This window comes from Pavona decussata, unplaced genomic scaffold, assembly GCF_977016875.1.
Source record: "Pavona decussata unplaced genomic scaffold, jaPavDecu1.1 SCAFFOLD_339, whole genome shotgun sequence".
Classification (NCBI taxonomy): Eukaryota; Metazoa; Cnidaria; class Anthozoa; order Scleractinia; family Agariciidae; genus Pavona; species Pavona decussata.
In genome coordinates, this window is record NW_028145727.1 from 207,960 (window position 1) to 230,360 (window position 22,401).

The following is a 22,401-nucleotide window of genomic DNA, read 5'->3' on the forward strand; positions in this document are numbered from 1 at the left end:
CGTGCGCAGAAAAATCCAATATGGCTTCCTGGAAGTTACATTAGAATTCCTGAGTACTGAATAAGTCCATAAAATCAAGTTTTTGTAACAATTTATTATGAGTACACAAGAATCGGGTGGGGGCCTGACCAAATGGCAAATCGCTGCCATAATCGGGGTGCCTGTAGCTACAGCCTGCGTATTAGGTGCGTTCTACTATTGGAAGTCTTCCCGAAGTTCTCGGCAACAAGGAGATACGGAAAAAGGAAGCGAAAGTAGAAGTGACGTGCCTGAAAACGAAGCTGCTGAAGGCCAAGGAACGACTGAAGAGAGTCAGGTACAGTGAAGTAAAATTTATAGAGATCACAGTAATCTTGACTTGTCACTCACGCCTTGACATGATACTAAAGACATGCCTAAGCCAAGTTTACCCCTCTCGGAAAGATTTCCACAATGCACAGCCCCATACATTAATGATACATGAACCACTGTCATACTAACTCTTTTCCAAACACAGCGAACAGGAAAAGAGTTTGAGGTACTAAATGTATACATAATTAACGCATGGGACTGTGCAGAAATCTTGCCCCCACCCCCCCCCCCTCTTCTCCACCCCCTTTAATAATATTCATGTGTTCCAAAACATCACTACCAACCCTGCTCAGAACGTATTTCATTGTAGTTGTATCTAAAGGGCTGAGAGCCTGAGACCCTTCGTTGCCTTGCAGCTGCTGGTGGTCGTGGGCTAATCTGAAGAGCATGGCAAGAGCACCTGCAAGTTCTCAGAAAATGCCTTGTATTATCTCTTCCAGACTTTGCCTCTGCACTTGCCACGTCTCATTGAGTTCTGCCATACTGTGTGGACTAGGTGGTAGTGATCTGTGTGTGTGTTGGGAGGGGGGAGGGAGGGTGACTTAAACAACGATTCAAAAGCAAAATCATAACCTGCTAGCTTATTTGGGGACGGCTGATGACACAGATTACACTGCAGTCATTCCCTGCCTGATTTTCTTGAGTGCTACATGTATATTGCATCACTTTGACTGAACGTGGTCTACTGAGGATAGGGAACAAAAAGAGAGTGCAAGAAAATCCTTCAGAATACAGAGTAGTTGCAGAAAACTCCCACTTATCTGGCCGAGGCCCCTATCTTACACATCGTTCTACATCCATTAATGGCTGGCACCAAACCTTGAAAGTACAGTATCTTAACATAGTGACGCATATTTCTATATTATATATAGTCTCCTGCAGAGCAAGCTCAAGCTGTTAAACTAAGAGGTAACAAGTACTTCAAGGGTGGAAAATTTGACCAAGCCATACAGTGTTATACAGAGGCCATCAATCTCTGTCCTGAAGAAAACAAGACTGACTTGGCAACTTACTACCAAAACAGAGCTGCAGCTTATGCACAACAGGTGTTTGTCTTGTAATTTTACATATACTTTATAAATATGGGAATGATCGGTTATTCAGTCAGTGACACAGGCATACTCAGAAAAAGGGAACCGGAGTTCTCCCAACACTGAACAGGAGTTGAACCTATGACCTAGCTCACATAAGTTTAAGTTTAATAATGCTTTGTCATGCTAGTATATGTACAATAAAAATGAAATTACAAAAGATATAAAAAGCGCATGACCGGAGAATAATTCGGGGAAACCAAATTCCCATACAAAGAATATTCTTCAATATTAAACATTCTATAAAAATTGAAAAAAAATTTAAATGCAGCCCAAAACTAGCTTAATTAAATTACCTACTAAAATTGATACTAAAGATAATTATGAAGTAAAATTTACAAACGGCCCAAAGCTAATCTAACAAGTTACACCTGATTTAAAATTGACACAAATAATCTAAAAGATAGGATTTAAAACTGCTTAATGAAGATGCATGCATAATGTTTGATGGAATACTATTCCAGTCTGTTATGTAGCGATTAAAAAATGAAAATTTAAAGTAATTTGTACGTGTCTTCTTAGGTCTTATCTTGAAGTTATGGTTCCTACGCGTTTTTGCTAATACATTAAAATCAAAAAACATATGAGGATCTATGTCACAGTGTCCAAAAATAATCTTGTACATCTGCACTAAGCAGATAAACTTCCTTCGTGACTCTACCACTCTACCACTCTACCACTCTACCACTCTACCACTCTGCTCTACCACTGAGCTATGGAGACTCATGGGAGCTAGACTAAGTAGGAGAACTCAAATTTCTTTTTTTCCAAGTATGCATTTGTCACTGACTGAATAACACAGTCATTCTCATCCCAATTTTTTTCATTTTGCACATTTTAAAATATTTGTACCAGGGGTATCTTTAGTAGCCAGCAACTGGCTAAATTATAGTCAGCTACATGGATTATATTATAGTTTACGGTTAAGATTTTCTGCACTGAGCTACCTGTACTCAGAATTGTGCAGTTCCAGAAAATATCCAGACTCTCCCCACAAAAGGTTTTTTGTTTTGAACCCCCCTCCCCCCCCAGGAAATTCCAGTTTTAATTAGCTTCTGAAATTTTGGCTTTTGAGACCCCCCTCCCCTAGGAATTTCCAATGACCTTTCTTGGGGTGGGTATGGATTTTTTCTGGAACTGCACATTTGAAAATGACTAAAAGACAAGAATGAGACTAGCTACTTTCCTTATGAAGCCATCTTCCCCAAAGCTTAATGACAGCCCCTTTGTGCATGTAACTCAAGGCTAGGGCTGGTCTACTCCTCCATGAGTTATCTGAGGTGAGATCTAATCTGAAGCAATGCATTATACACTGATTTAACTAGACAAAGTGTACTGTACATAGCATTTTGATGCATTGTTTTGTGGGTGTGTTTCGAATGGTCCAAGATACTCTGATTTCTTAAGGAAGATACCTACTTATTGAAGGGCTGAGAGCATTATTTTAGGCCATTTTTTGATTTTGCTTGGATTTGTCCGAATTTTTACCTGTGAACTGCAATTCAATTTAAAAACATTGTCCAGTAGTTTTTTTTGCCGATTTGTGTTTCGTATTCGAGAAATAATGTATGCAAAAAACTGTATTTTTGCTTGCGTACACAAAAAAATGGACCATGCTTTGTTTTCGGGTGCTAATTATTCGTTCCGTGAGAGTGGTTTGCAAATTACATCTCGTCTTCTTGGCTCAAGTTTTGGCTCTTGTTCTCTCACTTTAGCGTCGAAAATAGCCACATATTTTCTACGAAGGTTTTAATTTTGCTCAAGAAAACGTATTAAACCATTTTATACACGCCTCAAAGTCGTATTCATTCACAAGAAGGAGAAAACACAATGGATGCATAGTTTAATGTCTATGCAGGAAAAGTAGGTCTTAGCAAGGGCTTTTGAAATCCAAAATAAAATTGGGGGCAACCATGCATTTTTCAGAAATAATAAAGCTTCAAATTATTTGGGAAAAAAATGCCATACATTGGTTTGTATTTAAATTTACCCCAATTAATTAAAATTACCCCCATTTTTTTTTTTTGGATTCCAACCGCTCTAGCTTGCTAAGATCTGCTTTTCCTGCATAGTCATAAACAGTTTTTTAAGACATAGACAAGCAAAAATGAATGATAAAACGTCAGTTTTAATTGTTTGTTTTTGCTTGTCTATAGTCATAAATGGTACAAGAATACTGTTGCATTATGAGACACAATCCTTAGTACCTCATTTGGTTAGTTTGATTTACTGGTGAATCAAATTTTGTTTGTAAGAAGTGTTGCTCCTGTGAAACCAACCTCATAAAAAAATCTCTGACAGCACTGTTCAATTTTACACCTGTTGTGTGTTAACAAATTATTACACTATAAAATTATTAGTCTTTACAATGACAGAGGCAGTTATAATGTAAGCTATTCCTTCATGTAGTTTAACTGCATCTTGTGTGATTTTATTATAGAACAACTCTGAACAAGTCATTGCAGATGCTACTAAAGGTTAGTGTTCATGCATTGTGCAGTTCCAGAAAATATCCATACTCCCCCCATGGAAGGTTTTTTGTTTTGCACCCCCTGTCCTCCAGAAAATTCCAGTTAAGCTTCATACTTTGCTTCTAAAATTTTGACTTTTAAGACCCCCCCTCCCCCTTGGAATTTCCAACGATCTCCCATGGGGTGGGTATGGAATTTTTGTGGAACTGCATATTTCACACGGTAGAATGATAAAAAGTCAACACAACATTCTTTTTCTTGGTTAATATCAAATTTAATTGCCATAAGAAATAAAAATTAATGTTAATTTCAAATCAAAATTGCAGGCTGCCCATCTCGCAAGAAAAAGTTGCATTAATTCAATGTGTAAAATGTCACGCAAAAATTCCTGCCAAGTTTCTTGACATACAAATTTGGTTGTATAAACCAAGCTGTTAAATTGACCACTGTAAAGAGATTCCAAAGGTGACATTTCGAGCAACAGACCTTTGTCGGAATGAATCCTGCAGTGAAGGACTAGCATTTAAAACTTACCGGTAGCTTTTGAATCTCTATTAATTATGGTTGGCAATTTATACCTTTCAACTTGGTTGAAAGGACAAGTTTTTGTTTTACTTTGTAACTGACACAATGCCACAGTTTCTTTAGGAAGTAACCATTTTATCTATTGAGTTTCCAGGAATGCCTGGTTGTTATGCTTTTCTTAGTATATTCACATTTTTTTCCAGATTGAACAATCCATATACTGTTGGTTTAAGTTTACGTTCTGTGAAAATAAGAATCTAATCCACCGTCTTTGAGACTCAACTTATGATTATTAAAAACCCTTCTCTCAAACAACTGGAACGTCTCAATACAGGGTGTAGCTTATCTGCCAGTGTAATCATAATAAAAATTATTAATTATAATCGTATGACCTGTACAGCCCCACCTGCACTTTCATTACAAAAGTATTGAAAAATTCCTGTATGACAGCTGTACACATTATCGCGATTTGTGCAGTGTGACTTGAACGATTCTGTGGCACACAACTAATCTAGATTTATTTTGACTTACATGTAAAACAAGCAGCTTATTTTACTTGGGAAATTCATGGCTAGTTGTCATCATCATATCCTCTAAATCAACTATAAACAGTTTTAAATTGGTCAAATGATAAAGTACTTACTGACTGAGTCAGGGTGGACAGGACAGGAAAATATTTGTTCCTCAGTCACAATGCACAGACCTTGCAAATGACCTTGAGCCAAATATTTTCTCGTCTGGCCCTCCCACTCAGTCAATAAATACATGTTATATGTTGGGGCTAGTAAAGGTGAGCACAGTATTTACTGATGGGTGAATTATTCTGACTTGTTTTTAGCCATTGAACTCAATAAGAAGTACTCCAAAGCCTTCATGAAGAGAGCACGGGCCTATGAGCTACTCAACAGGAAAGAAGAGTGTCTCCAAGGTGACAAAAACTATTTCATTTCATTTCGCTGCGAGTCCATCATAATTATATTTCACTGACTGTAATTTAAAAATTCTTAATAAAAGTCCCTCAGAAAATGAGTGCCAACCTTCCTGTCACAAAAAAAAAATCTCAAAATATGCAGAAATTAATATCCTTCAAGTAATATTTATTTGCAAGTCGTAAGTTCCAAACATAAGCCACTGGACTGTTAAGAGATTAGCTGGGAATATTGTTCCATATTTGATAAGAAAAAACATGACTGCTTATCTGATGCATGGTATTTGAGAGCATCCATCATGAAATATTGCTTATGAAGCTTGGTAGGCTTGGTGTTCACATTCAAACAGACCTTGATCTGGTTCAAAAGTCGATAAACTCATAGAAACGAGTGTATTATTATTACATAAATAGTTCACTCTCTAGTTCCCTTACCAGTTCGGGAGGATAGCAGTTCTGGAAGAAACGAAAACAATAATGTTCTACGTCACGAAACGTCATCGATCAAAACATACGATTTTCTTTTTATTTCGTGCCATAATCTGTTTTCTTTGTCGTGTTTGCAACTCTACAGTCGTAAAAGAGCATATTGCCAACAGGAAAATGGTCGGAATTTGCTTTGTCTTCTCGTAAGTCTGCCCTTTTTAGTTTTATTTTAGTTTAATCACGGGTCAATTGAAGAGAGTTTATCCTGTTGATGGAGTTTGTGAGAGAGTTCAAACTCTCAAACGCTCTCGTTTGAACTGAATTTCTTGCGCTCTCCTCGAACGTGCTCAAATTTGTCATGAGAGTCGACGAGCGTTATCTCTAACGTATAATGAAATGAACGCGTCACTCGTGACGAACTTTCGATAACTCTCGTTCTCGTTTGGCCCAAGTATTCAACTTTAAAAAGGGTTACCATTTTTCCTAGGTGTTTACCAGCGACGAAACTTTCCAAAAACAACACTTGTCAACGGCACATTCGAGGAAAATTGTTCTCTTGGACTAGAAAATTGTCCATGATAGAGAAAACAAAACAAAAAAAGTTATACTAACACATGTTCAGTATAATTGGTACTTGTTCAATATAATTGGGACTAATTGGTGTTAGTGGTTATCGCCTGTTATCCGGTGTTAGAGCCAATCAGGTTCATGCTCTTCCATAGCTTCCAGATGTGATAATGTTATCCGCTAACAAGACTGTTAGAGCCAATGAGGGTTTTGTTATTCAATAACAGGATAACACAAATAACAACTCAAGTGTTAGCCGATAATATTAGTCAGTTCCATCAATAACAACTGCTCGTTACAACACATCGTTATTTGTGGCTACAATAAAGCTTACAAAATTCAAAGTCTGCTAGAGGGCACCAGCACACCTAAAATTGCTCTCCCAAATACATGAGATTTTCGGGAAAAATAGTCCAATTCTCTTCAGATGTTGTATTCATTGTAAATGTTTAAGAATACAAAAGGCAAAATGTCTTAAGGATAAGGTGTTGCTCAAAATTGAATTGCGATGAGTATGTTTGCCTCATCTTCTCTACTAACATTCTACTTCTCCGCTGAATAGAAAATAAAGCTGCTCTTGTGAAGAAATCTTTTCTCACTAACAATGGAATGATCGCGTCAAAAAGATACGGCAACAGGCTTGTTTGTTTAGTCTTTTCCAATATAAAATATTAAAGAAATCTTTTCTCACTCACAAAAAAAAAAAAACGATTGTCACAAAAAGACACGGCAACACAGAAGTCAGGATTGTTTAATGTTCTCCAGCATTAGATGTATCTGCCTCTTTGAAGTAGAAACAAACGGCAATAGCGACAACATGATACGGCTACGGAGAAGGTTCAAAGAAAGACCTCTTGTAAGGGGCTTCTACATTGTAAACATTCCTGCACGCAATTATCTAGTGACAAGATAAAAAAAATGCCTAACATGAGTGGAGAATAATCACGTTTTGTCAGCAGGATATGCGATTATACCACAAGTCTTTGTTTGGAGAAATTATCAATTACTATTGACAGATAAACACCTGAACGTCTAAGCCATCGTCAGCCAATAAGGGGAATGTTAGTCGCTAACAGAATAACAGGTTTTCCGTTAGTGCGTCGCCTCAGATCTAATCACCAATATTTAAGCCATAGGACGGAAAAACATGCTAAATGAAGTGTCTACCCTCCTTTGAACGCTGCAAGTCACGACTCAGTTGCTTGCTTTTAACGAAATATATAATTAAGGGAACGTTAAGTTTGAAGGGCCGTCAGACAGCCAAAAAAATACTTGGGATAAACGGAAGATATCGGCGGTATCCAAAAACGAACTTTATTCTGACGGTTCATTTGCTCAATTGACATTTATCCGTGTTTCGAATAGAACAAGGAGCGCCAAATGATTTTATTATACAACAGTTGTTTTTTTGAAACACGAGAGGGGCCGGATATCGCCGAACAAAACGTTCAAGCCAATTTTCATTTGGCGCCAAAATGCGATCACTTGCCGCGAATCAAGCGTTAGTGTAGGCAAACGATATGCTTTTGCTCCGGGCATTTTCGAAGACTTTTATTGTCTAATCAATATCGTCAAATCCACGGTTAAAATTTAAGTTTACAAGCACAGTAGAGTGTTTTACTTACCCTATAGTAGCCGCCGTTTTCCGCGCCCTAAAGCTACGAGCTCTTTCCCCATAACTACACTGAATACGTCTTCTGCTTTTCACTCAAAAGCATCTTTGAGAGTTGTACAATTTTGTTCGCTTTCGGCGGCACGCTCTTTCTCATGTTGTGATAGTGATAAACGATTACGAGCAGTGTCGAAACAGAAGAAAGTACCCACAGAAGCCATGCATTGCGTTTTTAAAGTGGCGAAACTGTCCCGTGACGGGCTGGGTGAAGTTGCGAGGTAGGTGCTGGAGGGGAAGGAGGAGAGGCTTGCACCAGTGACACCGTCCCGTACGAAAATTCTGGCGAGAAAGCGGCGAGATTTATATATTCTCCATGAGTGTCCCAAACGTAAGTATAATAATAAAATGATTGATATACATTACTTGAATTCCCACAGGATGGAAAACATCGATTCACGGCTGAAAACTGACGTACATATGGAGTTGTTCTGGTGTAACTATAAACCGTTTTCAGCGCGTGCACATTTACATGTAATGGTTAAACTTATTTTAGCCTTCAAACATTATTACGTTCTGCGGTGCTCAAATAAATCCCTCAGTGACGCTCAAACGGTGTCGATAAAAAGCTGCAAAGGAGATTACAATTATGGCAGCTGTAAATTATTTTTCGTTTTCTACGTTGTTTTACAGAATGCGTGATTTGTTTCTGCAAACCAAAAGGACTTCAAAGGACTGCCGGCAAACAAAACAAATCAATTTTACGAATCAAGTTAGCTATTCAAGGAAAAAGCTTCTGGGACAGCAAGGGAAGCTACAGGAAATAAACGGCACACATTGAGCGACTCTTCCCTTTTTTTACAATATCAATATTTTGAAGGTAACAGCAAAATACCGCCAGCCACTTCCAAGGCGTTTCGCGGTTTAGGTACATGCGCTCGACGCGACAGCGCAACAGAGTGTGCTAGAATGAGGTAATGTAAAATTATATACTCGGTTTTTCGGTCATAATTTTTAAGTCAAAACGGCACCCAGTAGACTAAATCGATTTTAAGGCCTTTCGAATAGCCGTGTATTTTGCAGTTGTATCAAAGAGTTGCAAACAGACAACATCACGGGTAGAGCACAACCGCCTGGATGAGAAAGACAAACACTATGTTAGTCATGTCCCAGATTTATAATAAACAAGTTTTTCACGAGAAGTACGATAGTTGACTTAATGTGTACGTGCTTTTTCATTATTTGGTGTTGTATTACCTACATTTAATTAGTCAGGCCATAATACGGCCTGACTGAGTCCGGCGAGAGAAATTCAGCTTGTTTAGCGAGCCACGGGCGCTTTCCATTCGACAAAATTTTCGAAAATTTCGGGTGGGAATCGAATGGAACGGGATCTTTTCCGGAAAAGATTTTCGAAAATTTCGGACAAACTTTTCAGTGTTCCCGAAAAGTGGAAATTTCGGTATTTTCGTGTTCCATTCAAAAGACTGTTTGAACACATACGATAAGCGGCGTCAAGAAGCCTGGGGCAAAAACTGACCACGTGACGACCGATAATCGAGACCGAAATCCCAACATTAAAACCGAAAATTTTTGGTGCATGGAACACTGTGGAAAGCACCCTATATTTCAGCGGAACAACTGAGCGATTCAAATGAAAATTCCTCGCTCCGTTCCCGTTCATTTATCGTTCCGTTTTTACCTCTCCCGTCAGGCTGATTATCGTCACGTTCAGTCTCGCTCATTAGGGTGATTTTTTATGTCTCAAATCTCGCCGCTTTCTCGCCAGAATTTTCCGTACGGGACGGTGTCACTGGTGCAAGCCTCTCCTCCTCCCCCTCCAGCACCTACTTCGCAACTTCACCCAGTCCGTCACGGGACAGTTTCGCCACTTTAAAAACGCAATGCATGGCTTCGGCGGGTACTTTCTTCCGTTCCAACACTGCCGTCGTAATCGTTTATCACTAACTATCACAACATGAGAAAGAGCGACAACAAAATTGCACAACTCTCAAAGTTGCTTTTGAGTGAAAAGCAGAGGACGTATTGTAGCCCGGGATTGTAGTTATGGGGAAAGAGCTCGTAGCTTTAGGGCGCGGAAAACGGCAGCTAGGGTAAGTAAAACGCTCCACTGTGCTTGTAAACTTAAATTTTAACCGTGGATTTGACGATATTGATTAGACAATAAAAGTCTTCGAAAATGCCCGGAGCAAAAGCATATCGTTTGATAGTACACTAACGCTTGATTCGCGGCAAGTGATCGCATTTTGGCGCCAAATGAAAATTGGCTTGAACGTTTTGTTCGGCGATATCCGGCCCCTCTCGTGTTTCAAAAAAACAACTGTTGTATAATAAAATCATTTGGCGCTCCTTGTTCTATTCGAAACACGGATAAATGTCAATTGAGCAAATGAACCGTCAGAATAAAGTTCGTTTTTGGATACCGCCGATATCTTCCGTTTATCCCAATTATTTTTTTGGCTGTCTGACGGCCCTTCAAACTTAACGTTCCCTTAATTATATATTTCGTTAAAAGCAAGCAACTGAGTCGTGACTTGCAGCGTTCAAAGGAGGGTAGACACTTCATTTAGCATGTTTTTCCGTCCTATGGCTTAAATATTGGTGATTAGATCTGAGGCGACGCACTAACGGAAAACCTGTTATTCTGTTAGCGACTAACATTCCCCTTATTGGCTGACGATGGCTTAGACGTTCAGGTGTTTATCTGTCAATAGTAATTGATAATTTCTCCAAACAAAGACTTGTGGTATAATCGCATATCCTGCTGCAAATAGACAACAATTTGGAATCTTTTTCTGCTAGACTCACTATAATCTTCTTCACCCATTTTCAGTTCTTCATTCCAAATAAACGTCACAGAGTAATCGTTACACGGAAATACCCAGTTAATGCGACAAAACGTGATTATTCTCCACTCATGTTAGGCATTTTTTTTATCTTGTCACTAGATAATTGCGTGCAGGAATGTTTACAATGTAGAAGCCCCTTACAAGAGGTCTTTCTTTGAACCTTCTCCGTAGCCGTATCATGTTGTCGCTATTGCCGTTTGTTTCTACTTCAAAGAGGCAGATACATCTAATGCTGGAGAACATTAAACAATCCTGACTTCTGTGTTGCCGTGTCTTTTTGTGACAATCGTTTTTTTTTTTTGTGAGTGAGAAAAGATTTCTTTAATATTTTATATTGGAAAAGACTAAACAAACAAGCCTGTTGCCGTATCTTTTTGACGCGATCATTCCATTGTTAGTGAGAAAAGATTTCTTCACAAGAGCAGCTTTATTTTCTATTCAGTGGAGAAGTAGAATGTTAGTGGAGAAGATGAGGCAAACATACTCATCGCAATTCAATTTTGAGCAACACCTTATCCTTAAGACATTTTGCCTTTTGTATTCTTAAACATTTACAATGAATACAACATCTGAAGAGAATTGGACTATTTTTCCCGAAAATCTCATGTATTTGGGAGAGCAATTTTAGGTGTGCTGGTGCCCTCTAGCAGACTTTGAATTTTGTAAGCTTTATTGTAGCCACAAATAACGATGTGTTGTAACGAGCAGTTGTTATTGGTGGAACTGACTAATATTATCGGCTAACACTTGAGTTGTTATTTGTGTTATCCTGTTATTGAATAACAAAACTCTCATTGGCTCTAACAGTCTTGTTAGCGGATAACATTATCACATCTGGAAGCTATGGAAGAGCATGAACCTGATTGGCTCTAACACCGGATAACAGGCGATAACCACTAACACCAATTAGTCCCAATTATATTGAACAAGTACCAATTATACTGAACATGTGTTGACTTACATTTCATGTCTGCCAACGTGGCGGCGGTGTCCACGATCCACAATTTTTCGTTGGCTGAAATATCCATTGTTAACTCTACTTTCATCGCCAAAACGCAACTGTGCTAGCAGCCATCTTGTTTCTACAGATTTGCTACTCAAAGTCCCCGGATATTGCACCTAGAGACTGGTAAGGAGCTTTTAGCATTTGGCCCTTATTTCTCTCTATTATTTTTGCCGATGTTTGCGTATTTTTGCAAGAACAAAAGAAATGTGACGTCACACTTTCTTCCAGAACTGGTATCCTCCCGAACTGCTTACTATCAGACATGGGGTCCTTCAGGGTTCTATATTTGAACTGTTGTAATAAAACATGTACATAAACAACTTGCTTTCTGGCTGCCTCACCTACAGTGCATGGTGAGTCCGATGTAGATTACTCCAAACTTAACACAATCCTTTTCCAACAAAGACAATAACAGAACTTACCAGGCAGTATTTAATTCAGTGCTTGTGGTGGCTCATTTGCATTTTTACCTTTGTCTGTCTTTTGACTTCGTGGCCCCCAGTTAACGGACTGAGTGTTTGCCAAAGGCACATGGTATCTACATTCAAGGAAATACAATATTAATGATGCTATAGGTTTGAACTGATAACTTGTGCCAGTTGAGATTGAGTATGCTATGCTGCTTCTGGACATTCTTAGTCAATCAAATTTGATTTTTTTTGTTTCCCTGTAAAGATCTGACAGCAGTGTGTATGATTGAAGGCTTTAATAATCCAAACTGGATGGTGCAAGCAGATAGAGTCTTAAAAGAAATAGGAAAAGAGAAAGCTCAGGAATATTACAAGGTAAAAGCTTTATGAAAGGTCAATTGTGCCCATATGGCAAGTGACAATTTGCTTGAAATGCCTAAGAGCAACATTAACTGGCAATTGGCCATTGATCAGGGTACACCGAAGCACTTCTCTGCACTTACCCTCAATGCTGAAATAAACAGTTAGCAATGTTACAGTGCACAAAGCTACAGAAGAAAGTGCACCAACAAATGTGACAATAATTTCAGGAGTTGGCCCAAAAATCCGCTTAGGGATTTTTTTAGAGTTGTTAGAATGTGTTGCATAGCAATAAAGATGTGTTTATAACAGTTTTTCTTTTGCAGTCTAGAGAACTTTCTTTACCTTCACCAACATACATCAAAGCTTATCTGGAATCATTTTGTCATGGTAGGTTGATTCCACTGAACTAAAGACACAGTATATTACTTACTTTGCATTGTTTCTGATGGTGAAACTGTTATATCCTCATAAAACATAAGTCAGAGTGTTTTTCAATATTATTGACTATCCAAAGCAATCACAGTCTTTTAACCCTATCTAGACTGCTCTTTTAAAAACTTTATTTAGTTCAAAGTTGCCACAGGTAGAATTCTCCCCCACCCCCCTCCCCCGTGGTCTAGATAGGGTTAACCAATAACAGTGGACATAAACAACACAACACAAGTATGTCAATCATATCGCAGCACATTAATAAGTTTATGATATCAAACATAGGAAAATGTATGCAAGTAAGTCACTTATTGATTTTGGTTCAACCTTAATTTATTATTGGTTTATAAAGCAGTGTGAGGTTTTTCTTCAGATTGTTTTTATTTGTTTTTCTGATTCGACCACGGAGCATAGTTAAGCAAACCTAAAGCAAATGCAAAGCTAACCTTTGATTTTCAGTTAAAAACCTTCCTAATATTCTTTTTTCTGTTGTAGATGACACATTAGAGATCAATTCTGAGGAAGATTTACCTGAGGATTCAAGTTTTCTTGAAGCTGTCAAACAAATGAAAGAAAAAAGATACGAAAATATAGTGGACCTGTGTACACAAGAAATTGAGAAAGGTATTAGTTACTGGAAGTGTAGCATCACTGTGTGTTCACCATTATGTCAGGGCTTGATAAAGTAGACTGCCATTCACTATAAGGGGAATGCACTGTATACTTAGTCTATTGTTTTGTTATAGTGTTAAATTATCTATCATGTTGTTGTTTTGTACCAAGTCTATGGGCACATTCTTTTGGCACAAAATATTCTGGAATCCAAATGTCCACAGTATATAGGTGGTAGTCATTATTTTTTGGTTCCTATTTGGAATGAACAAATACAGTTTGCTTGGAATATGCAGAATATGCATTCTTTTTTGGGAAAGTTTTGGCAGGAAAATCGTGTGCAGCCTGCTGGCCAGCTGCTTCTTGGCTGTAAATTACTGGATTCAAGACAAGCACCAGCAGACAGGCCTAGGTTATTTTGCATTCTGGTTCTCAGGTCATCTCAACTTAGTGAAATATTATTGTTTTCAGAAAAGTTGTTCTTTTGGAAGACCTTATTCCGCACATTCATTTTAACCTAAACTAAGAATAACGTGGATAGTCCCAAAAGGATGGTTTTTGAGTAACCTGGGACCCAATATAATATATAACTTTATTCAGAACTTTATCGCCAATATCTAGCATCTGTAGGATGGTCTACCTCTTGTGTGTGGGTGCTGATTGATTGTTTAAATCCGTCCAAGTTCCTGTAATTATATCAACATTAAACCCAAGGGAACAGATGTGCGGACTATTTGCCTTTTTGTAGGTTTTTAAATGGGGTCAAATCCTATCATTCTGGGTGAGCTCTTTTCTCTTTCAAGTATTGTAGTGGATCAACAGTGATCATAAATTTGATAGTGTTTTTCGCCAGAGGTTAGATTCACAAGGCCTTCCTAAGTTAAGATGTTAACAATAGCATTGACCCTATGCAAAAATGGCTGACATTTTAATATTCTTTTTTTTTTTGCATTCAAATTAGCCCCACTAACCTCGTTCTTGAGTTCAAAATTCAAAAGAGTATTTTACCTTGAACAAGGCTAGTAGGGCTGATTTGAATGCAGGCAAAATGATATCAAAATGTCAGCCATTTTTGCATAGGGTCTATACAAACAGCTTATGGTTAAGAGGCAACCGTTAGGATACATAATCAGGGGTGTCATTAAGATTTTCCACACACAGGCAAGAGATTAGTGCACCTGGGCAAGATGGTTACTTGAATGTGAAATTTTATGGAAAATGTTGGTGGAGATGTTAAAAGCAACAGGGCGAAGTCATGTTTACAATATTATTTATTTGTCTGGTGCCCAGCCCTTAATGAAACCCCTGCATAATTATTAACTGAGGAGGACTTCATAAATCTGTCCCGAGATTTATACCAATAAAATGCATCACATGTGCCCTTGGTGTCCCACTCTCTGGTTTAACATAATTTTGATAATGTACACCATGGAGTTCTTGACTCTTCCTTGTGGGCTTACATGCATTATTGCTTCCCTTCTTTACTTGTTGAAGGTCCAGGACCATTTTTTGTCAAGGCTTTTGCTCTGAGGGGAACACTGTACACACTGATATCAAAAGTAGATGAAGCCATCAAGGATTTGACGCAAGTTATAGATGCTGATGACAAGAATGTCTCCGTCAAGGTACATTTGAATTATAGTTATAATATTTCTGCATCATCTTAGGGATTGTGTACAGGCGATACTGATTCAATTTTCAGTACTCAGATATACAAAATTTATCAAATTTAATGTTTCTTGATAGAGGTATTTTAAAGTCATCAACACACTTGGAGAAAGCAGCTTTTCTTTTACCAAGTATGACTGTTTCCCTGACTAAAAAATCATTTATTCACCTAGCTTCAAACAATAGATCACATTCCTTGACTTAAGATTAATTGTTTAAGGTGCTACTTCATTGATTACAATTGATCTTTGACCACTGTACAGGCTTTCCAATCTCCTGTGAAAAAGATGCCTGTCACCATGCACTAATCAATGGTGCAACTAAAAATAGCATCAATTGAGCATGCAAAAAACAAAAATAGCACCACTTTAGACTTGCCTTTTCTTTACCTGATTCAGGATAGTCCTTCTTGAGCATGGAATTCTATCATTTAATCCATTAACTAACTTTCCTGAGATTTTCTTGAGTTTCTCACTTGAAATGTAGCCAAAGTACAGTATCTTAAAGATCTGATTAACTGCCCACTGTGCTTATTTCATTTTGGGAGCCGGAATGAAGGCACTACGTTTTCTTAAACATGATGAACACATGGGTTCAAAATTATTTGAAGGAGAGGAATGAAAACATTGGGTTAAGTTCAACAAGACCACATGAAAATTAGAAATTATAATGGCTATCCAGTACTGTTGGCCAAGAGTGGGCATATAGGTCGTGTGTTGTCACCGAACAAGGGCTGGGACGGTGAGGGGTGGGGGAAAGGGAGGGTGGATTCTTCCCGCAGCGACTTTGAACCTGAATGACTTTTCTAATATTTGAACAAATGCCCCTAAACTTCAGTACTTTCAGCATTGGAACTTAGAACTTGGAACTTTATTTTACGTGGCACTCCACTTAGCTAAAAGCTGCTTTACAGGAAGCCCACCAATAAACAGATAAAGTTACAAAAACAAAAAGAAAGATTATTACATTACATTACCTCGTCATAAGATGTCAACACTTCCCGTTGCGGACCTCAAAGAAGGAAACATCTTTGGACGTACTATCTATCCTCCAAGCGTCATTGCCTTAACTTTTATACTTGCAAAAGTATGGAGTGGGGGAGGGGCGGAGGTGGAATTCCCCCCCCCCCCAAAAAAAAAAACCCTTCCGGCCCCAGAAGACAAAAAGTAGCTCAGTGTAGATAGGGTTAATAGATGTTCTTTAGATACATGTATCCTCTAGCGTTTTTAACACCATACTGTTTGTGCCAATTATCTTACAAGAGTGAGTTTCTCCTTCTTTAAGTAAAAAGTGTGTTTGTGGTTACAGCTTAAAGTGAACTGCTTGATCAAGCGAGGGAGTATGCAACTCCAGGCCACAAATGTACAGGAGTGCGTCCAGGATTTTAACAAAGCCATCTCACTTGATCCTGATAATTCTGATATTTACCACCACAGAGGACAGGTGGGTTTACTTTTCTCTACTTCAAGATTCAATATGTGTAAGTGGTAGCCAAGAATGTAGTATCACGAAGACTTGGTTAACTGGGAGATGAAGGGAGTGCAGACTTTTGAACAAACTTCGAGTGGCCATTTTTGTCATACAGGCTAGCATCAATGTCAATGTCTTGTGGTTATTGGTAAAGTCGCACTACAAGCCCCAACAAAGCAAAGTTTCTTGTCTGAGGAAAAAGCACAGTAATGAAGAGACCAACCTAGCCTTGAATTGTTGACCCTGGGATCTTCCTACCGTGCGATTGAAAGTCGGACGCGCTAACCACTTTATCACCGAGTTGCCAAACTTTTCATCATAGCAGCACTTTTGAGATATGGGATAGTTATTAACAAACACTCATTCAAGGGAGGGGAGAGGGGCTTATTGGAAGTAGGGTGTAAAATCAAATCATACGTTTGAAGTTCAACAGTGGTTTCCAAATCCTCCCATGAAACTTATGAGACCGGTGTAACGGTATCCGGTACGGTCAGATCGTTCCACAGTAAAGTCAGATCGTTCCACTAAAAAGTCAGATCGTCCCACTTAGAAATGGTCAGATAAAAAATATTTTCAATAGTTCATAGATCTTCCCACGAGTGTTATTCGAGTGTAAGTTCAGTTGCTCACATAAACGATCAGAAAGATCAGACTGTTCACAGGATCGATAGAGTATCCCTGTATTGATTGTATACTACAAACATGACCGAATACTACTCGTACGATCGATCAAGGTGACGAACTGTTTACATGATAGATCGAGTCTAGGTTGTCGCTCCACGAGGGTTATTCGAGTGAAAATTCTGAGTACTGTTTATATGAGACCTGGCTTGATTCATTTACGTGGCATTGTGTTTATAAGCAAATGCAAGAGAGAATGTTTTCAAGGGTGTGTCCCCATTGAAATAAAACTCCCAAATTATGTTGTGGGGTGGAGAAGTGTAGTTTTATTTCATTTTTATTACATATATTTATTTTGTGTAACAGAGTATAGAGAGAACCTCAAGAGATAGAAACATTGTAACAGTTCAATATCTACCTTGTAAAATTTCCCATTCAGACCATTTAGACTCCACTTATTAACACTTCTGAATCATCTCCCTAACCCCCATCCGCTCCCAACCTCTCCATTCGGCCCTATTCAGCAAGTTTGTGTGCCTGTTCCTGGTATGAACCACGCTCTTTTATCTCAATTGAACCAGATTCCATATCTTGATATGATGTATTTCTATTTGCTAGATCAACTTTCTCTCAGAAAAACTAACAGAAGCCAAGGAAGATTTTGAGAAGTGCATATCGCTGAATAGCAGCTTTATTCCAGCCAGGATCCAGCTGGCGTATTGCATTTACAAGTCTGCTGCCATACAGCAGTCTCCTATCTTGGCGCAAGGAGCTGTTGAAATGTTGCAAAGAACAGTTGAGAAGTACCCTGAATCAGCAGATGCTCACAGCCTTTATGCGCAGGTTAGTTAACCTTATCTAGACCGGGGGGAATTCTGCCCGAGGCCACTTTGAACCTGAATATCTTTTTTTAGTATTTGCGCAAAGGCCATGAAACTTCAGGGCCTTTTCAGAAAATTTTCTGGGCAAAATTTGATGCGGTCGATTAGTGATCATTGACTTTGATGTTACAATGGCAACCGATTTTTGACAGGTAGTTTTTTTCAGTTAATGGAAAATCTCTTTTTGAAATGAGGAAAAAGTTATTTTCTTACTGTGACTTTTGTGTTTTTAGCTCATATTAGTGTTTTTTATTGGTTTGATCACTTTTCGTTTAATTTCGGCGCTTACCTGAAGTCTTGGGGACGATGGTGGATCCAAGATGGCCGCCATTTGGCAATCATGATGTAATCAAGTCATATAACGTCATCACTTCCCGTCGCGGATTGCCGGGTTTATTCTAGGGTGAAATTGGAGCATAAAAATTGCAGAAGTGCATCAATTTCACCAAGAAAGGCTATGGTCCTATTCCAGAGATCTGGTAATTGAATACCTTTCGCGAACATGGTGCGTTATATTATTTTGAAATCGTTTTGCACTGCACATCAGAAAACGCTACATTACAAATTTAAGCTACTACCAAAACAGCTTATGAAAAAGTCTTGACCTTATCGCAAAATATTAATCAGTAATTGAAGTCCTTTTTTTTTTTCTCTGAATCTATTTTTTCAGGTTCTACAGGATATGCAGCAGTTTGCAAAGGCCGAGGAACATTTTGACAGCGCAATAAAACTTGAGCCAAAGAATCCTGTCCACCTCGTCTACAAAGGGTTAGTTCCTACACCTGCTACAACTTTCATCTGTTTGTTCCGGCAAGAAAAAAAGGGCGACGCTTTCGCATTGCTTCTAAATCTCTGGCCAAGCATTTGAACCAATGTTACCAAACTGCAGTTAGTCTCTGACGTAGTCGTAGTCTGACGTAGTCGTAGTCGTTATTACCCTGCAGAGAGGATATCCTGCGTCAGAGGCTATACTGTAGTCTTTCTTAAGTCTTTACTAAATCAGCCACAACAATTATGTGCGACTTTACAATCAATTATCAATCACACCCAGAGGGTAAGATCGGACGTCAGCATATACAAGGCGCCTCTGGCTGCCGCCTCAGTCGATATGTGATCTCACCCCACCCCAGACTAACACACACAAAGACCAGACCACAACAGCAACAACACCGGGAACTACGTCCCCTACTCTTTACGAACACTAAGAGTCCCACAGAGTTATTACACCCAGAGGGTAAGATCGGACGTCAGCATATACAAGGCGCCTCTGGCTGCCGCCTCAGTCCATATGTGATCTCACCACCCTCCCCAGACTAACACACACAAAGACCAGACCACAACAGCAACAACACCGGGAACTACGTCCCCTACTCTTTACGAACACTAAGAGTCCACAGTTATTACGAACAAGGGTTGTGAGACGGGACCTACGGTTTATCGTCCTTATCCGAGAACTCAAGACTAGAAAGTCTAACCATTTGCAGATGTCATTACAAAGGCAGCACTTTCTCCTCAGTTATTTAAAGAGTGATGGTGGTCCGGCCGGGGTTTGAACCCACGACCTCCCGCACGGTAGTCCGGTACTCTAACAGCTGAGCTAACCGGTCGGCGGTTTTTGTAGTAAGGACAAAGAAGATGTTGGACAGTTTTACAGGAATTAAAACTGTTCATATACTCTTATGTAACCTTCTGTTTTTTAGTATGTTGATGCTACAATCGCGGCAAGACGTAGAGAAGGCAGCCGAGTTAGTTAACGAAGCTTTGGTCATCGACAACAAGTGTGACTTCGCATACGAGACGCTAGCTACACTGGAAGTTCAAAGGTAATTTGGTTCAAGTCTGTCACTTGGGGCGCTGCGGTGTACAGTTCCTCCGACTTTCGTTCAGAAGGCCAGGACTTGGTTGGTCGGTCTAGGTTACTCGCTGCATAATGTTTGTTTAAACAAGAAACCCGTTTCTCGGAATCACGATAACTTTGCCGACGTACGTTTCTCAAAACACCCGAAAACATTTCGGGCCCCAAAAGTCATTTTACGTGCACAGTATTCAATTCACTAGAACCTCTGGGAAACTCTCGGCACCCAGCTCAAGTGCCCGCTTACGGGAGGTGTCCGCCTATGGGAGGTTGAAAAACATACTCAGGTAGATAATGGTTTACCAGTGAACCGTAAGTGATGGTATTAGTAGTCTGTGTTTGAGTCAGAATTAACCATTTTACTGCATTACCTGGACCGCGCGTTGGGTTTAAGTTTTGGATTTCATGTGGAAAATTATGTCGGGAACTGTGCTTGCGTAACATGTTTCACCGCTGTGTACGTTTAATATGAGTAGGAACGACAAAAAAACGGGTTCATTTTCACACTGTACCGGATAAGTTTCGTCGGATAAAGTCTGTGAAAGACTTTGACAAGCCGATTCGGTTACTGGTTTCGTTATGTTTGGAGCAGCCGAAAACCTTTGTGTTCCACTTTCAAGACCGGCTCCGAACAACGCCGGCAAAAAAATTCGTGCCGGAAAGAGGTTTTCAAGTTTGAACAAAGGGCTTGTTATGTATGGTTTTCATGTTGGTAGGGAACGGATACTTACCTTCTCTCGAGTACGCTCTTACTCATGAACTGATCTTTAACTCGGGGATATCGGAACATAACAGCTTTTTGCGTTTCCTTTGCACAGGGGCAATTTGGATAGAGCCATTGAGCTGTTCAACAAAGCCATCGACTTGGTGAGAACAGAAGCAGAGTTGGCACAGACGTTTTCCCTCCGCGAAGCGGCCAAAGCACAAAAATACGTCACTGAAACACTGGGACTCACCCCACCCACTATCCCTTTCATGTCATAAGTCCTTGTTATAGAAAACATTCTGCAGTGATTGGTCGCACGGCCAAAACGAAACAGCTACCCCCATAATCAAATAGTACAGGGTGAAGGCTGAATTTCAGTGGCCGTTGTCCTCTATTCTTTGGACGTTCCACTCCCCGAGAAAGTCGACGGAATTATATTAGGGAGTGTAACGGAAGGTCGAAGGTGGCAGCCCTTGTGGGAACTTACAAAGAGTCAGCCTGTTTCAAGTGTTAAGATTCCGGTAAGCGAAAACAAGATGGTGTGAAATGAAAATAAAGAAAAGAAGCTGACCCCTGCGCTCCGTCTCACATGAAGAAGTTTCCGCAGTATTGGCTTATTTTCTCGCCGTTCTCGTGCTCTCTGCAATTTTAGCCCTTGGAACAGGCAACAAGGTAAAAAATTTAAAATGAACGAGCTGTTTGATGTAGCAACGTGAGTACCAATTCACTATATTGACGTTCTTTATAACTAGAAGAGCTACCGTTACCTGGAACTATTTTTACAAAGTCTGTCATTGCTTTTATAGACTTAGTTCACCGTTGGGTTAACGAAATAAATGAAGTATGTAACAAAAATTCCTCGCGAGACAGCGAAGTAAAAGGTGTTGTGTTAATCTTTGAATCAGTCTACGATGTGTATTTATAGTCAGTTAATATCAGGAAACCTCGCTACCAATAGATTTGTCTGCTTGTTTGGGGGGTCTAGTATTCTCCTTAGGGTATGTTGGACGGAAAGACAATTTCTGGAAACCTAAAACGGGGCAATCTGTGGGTCTGTTGTGTGCGAACGCAATTTTTTGTGTTTCGCGTGGATAAAACCAGTGCCACTATTCAATAATAACATTTCCCCACAATTCTAAAACGGAGAGGACGTCCCAATGCAAACTGGCCTTGCTTTGTTAAACTGCGCAGTCTTTTTTCCCTATGCAATTTTTGGGGGGTGTACAGTGAAATCCCCCCCCCCACTTAAATGCTTACACTGTATGTAGATAGCGCGGCCAGATATAGCCTATCAGGCCTTTAGCGGCTTTTGTCCCCAAGGAAGGTCTGATATTCAGGTTAGGCCAGTTTTATCTCAAATACTTCGGTGAACAGCTTTCCCGCCCCCTGGGCCGGTTTACTTTTTATGGCAAGGCTATAAACCCTCAACACTCTGCGCTGTACTCTTTTGAAGTTCCAAGCCTGACGGTTTCCCCAAGCATTCAAGCTATGACAATGGTCTTAGTCTGCTTCGTATCGACGCTTTTGCGGGTTTTTTTTTTA

The 22,401-nt window shown here is 39.5% G+C and overlaps 2 protein-coding genes across 2 annotated transcripts in view; one reads left to right on the forward strand and one right to left on the reverse strand.

The window, feature by feature from the left end:
• Window positions 1-22,401, reverse strand: part of LOC146453264 (uncharacterized) — a 117,128-nt gene that overhangs the window by 46,959 nt on the left and 47,768 nt on the right. The gene's annotated exons all lie outside the window — the stretch shown is intronic.
• LOC146453269 (mitochondrial import receptor subunit TOM70-like) lies at window positions 6-21,760 on the forward strand. Its single transcript, XM_085096828.1, has 13 exons — window positions 6-316; window positions 1,224-1,397; window positions 3,883-3,919; window positions 5,277-5,366; window positions 12,520-12,629; window positions 12,941-13,004; window positions 13,542-13,670; window positions 15,153-15,283; window positions 16,635-16,769; window positions 18,036-18,260; window positions 18,969-19,066; window positions 19,999-20,121; window positions 20,972-21,760. Exons 1-13 carry the CDS (start codon window positions 98-100, stop codon window positions 21,135-21,137), a joined length of 1,701 nt encoding a protein of 566 aa, XP_084952954.1. The 5' UTR covers window positions 6-97; the 3' UTR covers window positions 21,138-21,760.